This window comes from Diuraphis noxia, unplaced genomic scaffold (genome assembly GCF_037042655.1).
Source record: "Diuraphis noxia isolate RWA-SAM2 unplaced genomic scaffold, SU_Dnox_SAM2 contig0001, whole genome shotgun sequence".
Taxonomy (NCBI): domain Eukaryota; kingdom Metazoa; phylum Arthropoda; class Insecta; order Hemiptera; family Aphididae; genus Diuraphis; species Diuraphis noxia.
In genome coordinates, this window is record NW_028301711.1 from 14,167,048 (window position 1) to 14,173,786 (window position 6,739).

Consider the following 6,739-nt stretch of genomic DNA (forward strand, 5'->3'; position numbering starts at 1 on the left):
ACAGTGTACATTCTATAAAGTATTTGCTATAAGGAAATGGTATATAAATAATTCTTAAAGATTTTTGTATACATTTTATTTAATAAACATAATAATATTTTAACATTGTTTTTTATTTATTTATTTATATGCTATCATACATTTACAAGATTTTTTAATTAAATATATTGGCTTCCATCTACCTGAAACAGAAAAAACATGATTATAACCTAAACACTTATACAGGAAAAAAAAAAAAAAAAATTACAAGAAAACATTGTAAACTAAATTACATAGGTATCTAACAAAAGCATACTGATGCGGTATAGAGTAAATTACAAATTATACAAAATAAAAATAAAAATTATACATTTACATACAAAGTATACATTATAAAGGTGTTAATACTACAAATTTATACGCTAATCTAATATTTTACAAAAATATTTACAAATTACACAATAATCTATTATTAAGTATTTACATTATATAACATTTAATAGGGTAATATTTACAAGTTATTTACAATAATCAATATATAACAAAACAATAAAACTATATAACAAAAAAAAAATAAGTAAAGTTTCTGAAATAAAACTATTTAGTTGTGTAATAAAGAAGCTCCCTCATAAACTCTTTATCCAGTTTACTCCATCGACGCCCTCTGTCATCTACCTCATAATCGAGTTCAGACCATTCATCCTCGGGCTCATCTTTCCTATAAAATATAAAAGTAAAATCATTACAATAATTTAAAAATATATAAATGTATTAACTCACTCTATACTATAATGGCCATGTGCTAATGTATGTATTTTATCCTCTAGCACCACCCTCTTATCATCATAGCTATTGTAAGTTAATTTTTTTGTCTTGATCGTTACTATCTGATGGATGAATGATCGTATCGATAAATTCTCCTTGTATAATTCCACTCCAGTTTCATTAAACAAACACTTTCTATGGTCTTCAAGAGTCATGTGGTTTTTAACTACATGAGACCGTATCCCTTTCGCCTTAATTTGTTCCCCTCCTACTCTGTCCTCTTTATCTTTCTTCTCATCCTCTTCTCCGACATAAATGTTAAAAGCATACGATTTAGCTCTCAGCCCACAGAACTCTGTAATTATATTTCCATTAACTTCATCGGAGAAGAACCCAGGAACCTTCTTCCTCGCTGAGGTATAGCACAGATGACTAGAAGGCAAGTCAGACGTGTCCACTCTATTTAACATGCTAGAGTTGTTAAGTAAGTCATTATAAAAGTCATCGGTGTTAATACGGTATATCAATGAATCTGTAATATTGATAACAAATTAATATATTATATACAAGAGATAAGTAAGTTTTATTATATTTACCTGTGTCGGTATACAAAAGTTTAATCCTATCCCCATAATGCCTCTGCATGACATTATAATGATAATCGTACATTAAAGTTTTACTAATATCAAGCACTGCAAATCCTACAGATAATACACGTGTTAATAAATGGATGATATAATTGTATAATATAAAATTAAAAAAAGTAAGTTTACCAATATAGATAGGTTTGTCGAAAGTAATGATTCTGGTTCTCAAGCGCTACAGCATTGGGATTGGGATTTTCATTATATCTAGTGCAGTGCTTGAATGTAGTCTTGTTGATTAATTTCTGCAGCCTTTGTTCGTTTGACACCAATTCCATTTTCATTTCTTTCCGTTTTGACTGCATTGTTTTACCTAAAAAAACAAATTGTTAGTAAAAATGTTTAAATAGAATAAATAATATAAAGTGTCATACCAAATACAGCGTTATTCATTAATTTAAAAAAATCTTTTTCAAACGTATTCTTAGCCTTCTTCCTCATCTCAGTGTTTAAGCTAATATAATCTGCCAACCATGCAGACTGACTGAACTCTAAAACTCTATGGACCTATAAAATAAGAAAAATGAAAAAATCTGATTTAAATCTTATAAAATAAAAATATTTACTTTTTCAACTATTAAACCGTTCTCTATCGCCTGCTGTAGATTTCTGTAGTGAACAATATAATTCTTCTTCTGCTCAAAAGTTGCCATTAATTTTTTTACCTTCGAGCCTTGTGGTATACTGTTTTGTGGCAGAAAAGGTAAGTCATTATGTTGATCGTGTAAATGTTGCGGGTATGAGACATCGACTTCGTATACTCGCCCTTTATCTGACGTTGGTGACATGTCACTCAGTCCGTTTAAGTTGGATTCAACCCATTTGAAGTCACCGTAAGGCATGTACTCCGACATCGCCCACCCATACAAGTTGTTACCTTTAAGTTTAAAAAGTTTAAACTTTAAGTTTGAAAAAAATTAAAAACATATACTTACAGTCCTGATATATTATCCACGATTTGTCCTTAGTCTCGTCATAGTCTGGAGTCTTTATGTTATTAGCCTTCGCATGCCTCATGCTTGCCTGTACCAATCCACCACGAATACCTATAAAAATATATAAGATATATACACATTTTAAAAATTAAAAATAATATACTAACCATTCTCAAACATTAATAACATGTCGTACTCTGACAACAACTCCAACTTTTTCTTTGTAAACTTTAGCATCGCGTCAAAACTTAAGCCTGGGGCGGTGAAATAATGGGCGGCGTCCAGGTTATACGCCCTCATGCACACGTCGCGGAAGTTTTCGAAAACGTCCGCCAGCAGCAACACGTCGATTTTCAGATACAGGTCGCTGTACTCACCCAACGTCGTACAACCGAAGTGGTCCCAGACCTCCTTCGCGTGCTCAAACTCCTTCTCCTTAATCCCGACCTCCGTCAACGTACTATAAAAATCTCTCTTCCTCGGTAATCTCGTCTCCTCCAACCGCTCCCAACTATCTGTGTACTCATACGGGTACACCCCCTTACGAGTCACGAGCGACGAAATGTTTGGCTGTCTCACGGAAGTTCTCATGTTCGGGTGTAACTAAATTTTCGGCTAGGGACGATAGACTCGACGCCATAAACCTGAACGTATCGATAAACCGAACAGTGAAGGTACTACTTATATATTTCGAGAAAGATATATATTTCTCCTCACTGTTCGGTATAACGTTGATCGCCTGTGTATCATACCCAAGTTCAGTGATTATGAAGTGCGAGTCGTAGTTGGATAGGTTGTGGAACATAACGGGGACAAATTTAGGCTATTGTAACTCTAAGTTACACCTAGAGCACAAGGTCTGCCTAAATTTCCCCGTTAAATGATCATGATATCTAACCTTACCGCCTCCGGCTAATATGCATTTGCATAAGTTACACGCATTACACTCTTGGTGTGTTTTTTCTTCACCCTCGGTCATGGTTATAGGTGTATTCGTCTTCATCAGACCTTCGATTTTCCGGGCCACCTCAACTATTGACTCTACAAAATGCCTCGCCACGTCCGTCCTGTTTTCGCCCCCTCTATGTTTTACCGGCCCCGTCGGTATCTCGTACTCTTCCAAAAGTGCTGCCGGTACGTCGTCGCTCGCCTTCACAAAAAATGTATAACTCATCGCCTCGTGTCTCTGTATAATTGTAGTACTCTCGCCCTTCTTTTCCTCCGTCTTCACCAGCAATGATTCAAAATCCGCATAAATGACAAACGGGTGTCTAACCGTGTTTTTCCACGCTCTGAACTCAACACAATCACCCTCCTTCGGCATAACAGGCAATATAGGCTTGTGCGCCCCACAAATCAATTTATGTTGGTCCAGGGCCTCCTGTCCACTCAACTTGAATTTTAAATTTTGGTTGTTAAAGCTGGTGAAGCACCTTTTACAAAAAATGACACTGCCATTGTGTCTCGTTTTCTGCGCACGTATGAGCCGTGAAAAATTCGAAATGTAAACATAGTGCGAGTTGTCGCCGTCCGTTACCAACAACAGGTCGAAATGATCCTTTTTTTCTTCGTCGACCACACGTAACGGATACACTTCGTACGTTGGGTACTTACGGGGTGCCTGGAATTTTTTGTCGAGGCCGTATACATTTATTATTTATTATTATTTTTTTCAAATTTGGTGATGTCTGATAGTGGTGTCGGGAACGATATACCATTAAAATTATAATTTTTCTCATGCTTTTTATAATTTTCTCCGACACAATATTTATATCTATCAGATAAATTTTCAGCCACAAGCCTCGCTAAAATCGCCCACTTGAAGCATTCCTGATCCGTATTCTGTGGGTTGATGGTCCCCCGTTTTCTATCTATATATTCAGGTAATTGTATGTACGACGATCCACTCATTGGTGTATATTTATATACAGCAACTAATAACCCGTCTATCGACTCTAATGTAAATCCACTTCCTCTTCCCATATATTCGTCCTTCTCCTTCATTAACTTGATATACGCTCTCTCTATAATCGTTTTGATGTCACTGTCCGGGAAAATTTCTACCGCCACTGTTTTAAACGCCCTGTTCTCCGACGAATTGGGGACGTTGGGTCGGTTGTATGTTGTCTCCAGTTTCAAATTGAATTTAATTGCATGTTTCTGTATGTATGTTTTCAGCAAATTTACTAGCTCAGGCATAAGTGGACGGAGAAAATCTGAATAAATTGTTGTATTGGCGATATTTTTGGCATAGTACCAAACTATTTTTCTATTTGCGGACGACAAAATTTGGTACTTGTTTGTTATCGCCCCGCCAATACACCGAATAAAATTTATTGCCCCGCCACTCTTGTTTGTTATCGCCCCTCCAGTACATCGCATACAATTTATCGCTATTGCTAATCGTTTGTGATATATTTTAGAAAATGAGAAAACTAAATTTTATCATTTTTATGATAATTTTCGATTAGTTCGTTACAATAATTTGCAACAAGTGGGATTCAAACATAATACTGTAAACCACACGTATAATTTTGTCGATCCGGACACAGGGGCTCACACCCAACATATTGAGAGGTTGTGGGGTTTTGCTAAATGGGGCAATAAAAATCGTCGTGGGACTAACAGAAATTTTCTAGAATCATATTTGGCAGAGTTTATATGGAGAACACGTCTCGGAAAACAATACGCATTTGAAACTATCCTCAAAGATATTTCCGAATTCTGGCCTCCATTATAACTATATATTCATAATATATTTTCTACATTTTTCTACATATTTTATATTTTATACATTTTTGAATTTAAATTTTATACTATACATTTATATATTTAACACTATTAAAATAAAATAACATAATATTATACATTGAAATATTTTTTTTTATTTATGGAGGGGCGATAACAAACAAGAGTGGCGGGGCGATAAATTTTATACGGTGTACTGGCGGGGCGATAACAAACAAGTACCCAAAATTTCTATGAACCCGGGAGCCTTAACGAGATTTAACCTAATCCTTTTAGCGTTAGCAACCGAGGCGGTATTGGCCGTAGAAACGCGTTTACCGTCCGTTGACGGTAACGGTGTAAGAATCTTTAAAAATAAAAAAAAAACCTAATATTAATATCTAATAAAATTAATACCGTATCTATTAGAAATATAATTAACCTCACGAATCTTAAAAAATAGAAAAAAAATCTACTGATATAACTACAAAGTTATAAAAATGCTGACATATAATAAAAATCGCGTTGAAAAAATTAAAGAATTTATATAATAAAATCACACGTTGAAAAAATTAAACCTATCAAACGATCTGACAACCGGTGCAATGCCAGAATACTTCAACTATTATTACCCCATAGGATGCGATAAGTGAAATGATCGATACAATGTCGGAATACTCTAACTGTTATACCATTGATCGTTACACAGACTATTTAATACGTTTAAAATGAAATTTATATATTTACTCATATAATAAAAACCAAGTAAAAAAAAAAAAAATGTAACGTATTCGTTTAAATAATTCATAACGGATAAAATCAGCGGGTCTCTTTTAAAAATCTAATTCTTATAAATAAAAACTAACCTGTATCCTCAAATTCATCCATGACCTCCATACATATTTCGTCTTCAGTTAACATGCTTGAACCACCGGCCGGGACATCTGGTACAAAAATTTGAGGCGCGATTTGAATATCCCCTTGTGGAGCGGCACGAGGCGCGAACTGAATCACGCTTGGTCGTGCTGGTTGAGCGGTGATCGGCGCAGCTAGTAATGGTATTAAATGAGCCGGAACGTTGACGATACCTTAGGAAAAATAATATAAATTAATATTGTATATGATAGAAATAAAACTTTTTATTATAAGTACATACCATGAGCGTTCTTCAGATGCTTGTTAAGGTTGTTTTTGTACCAGAATGTCGTTGAGCATACGGTACACGGAAAACGTATACCTGTATGAGTTTTTCCATGTCTGATCAAACCGTCTTTACAGGTAAAAACCGATGAACACTGTTCGCATTTAAACATATTTAAATTGTTTGAATTGAAAACAAACGAAAACAATAAAGTGATTAAACACTTGTAAAAATTAAACACTTGGAGAAATCGAAAATACTGTTGTGAATTGTGAAAAACACACAGAGAGAACGAAGACAACGTATGCGTACAGGTATGGATGTCAAGAACTGACTGATTCTATATCATCGTCTGTTAGAGTGTCTTAGAATTGTTTTTCTTTTTTAAGTATGATAAAATTTCGTGGGAAGGTACAGATTTCATTATCTATATCATTTATTAATATGTTATTCATTAATAGATGTTTTTAAAAATTGTTGTTGTCGCGTATATCTATGAGTCCAACGTATAAGCGATTAAGATATTTTTTAGTACTAATGACATTTGC

General features: G+C 34.5%; 1 protein-coding gene and 2 pseudogenes across 1 annotated transcript; all 3 read right to left on the minus strand.

Annotated features, from left to right (window-relative positions):
• Positions 1-576: 576 nt before the first annotated feature.
• On the minus strand, positions 577-2,242 carry LOC149059843 (uncharacterized; annotated as a pseudogene).
• Positions 2,243-2,282: 40 nt separating this feature from the next.
• LOC149059844 (uncharacterized) lies at positions 2,283-2,914 on the minus strand. Its single transcript, XM_089226444.1, has 2 exons — positions 2,491-2,914; positions 2,283-2,434 (listed from the first exon to the last, which is right to left on the minus strand). The coding sequence occupies exons 1-2, from the start codon at positions 2,912-2,914 to the stop codon at positions 2,283-2,285; spliced, it is 576 nt and encodes a 191-aa protein (XP_089082570.1).
• A 24-nt stretch (positions 2,915-2,938) lies between these two features.
• On the minus strand, positions 2,939-6,363 carry LOC149059845 (uncharacterized; annotated as a pseudogene).
• Positions 6,364-6,739: the final 376 nt, after the last annotated feature.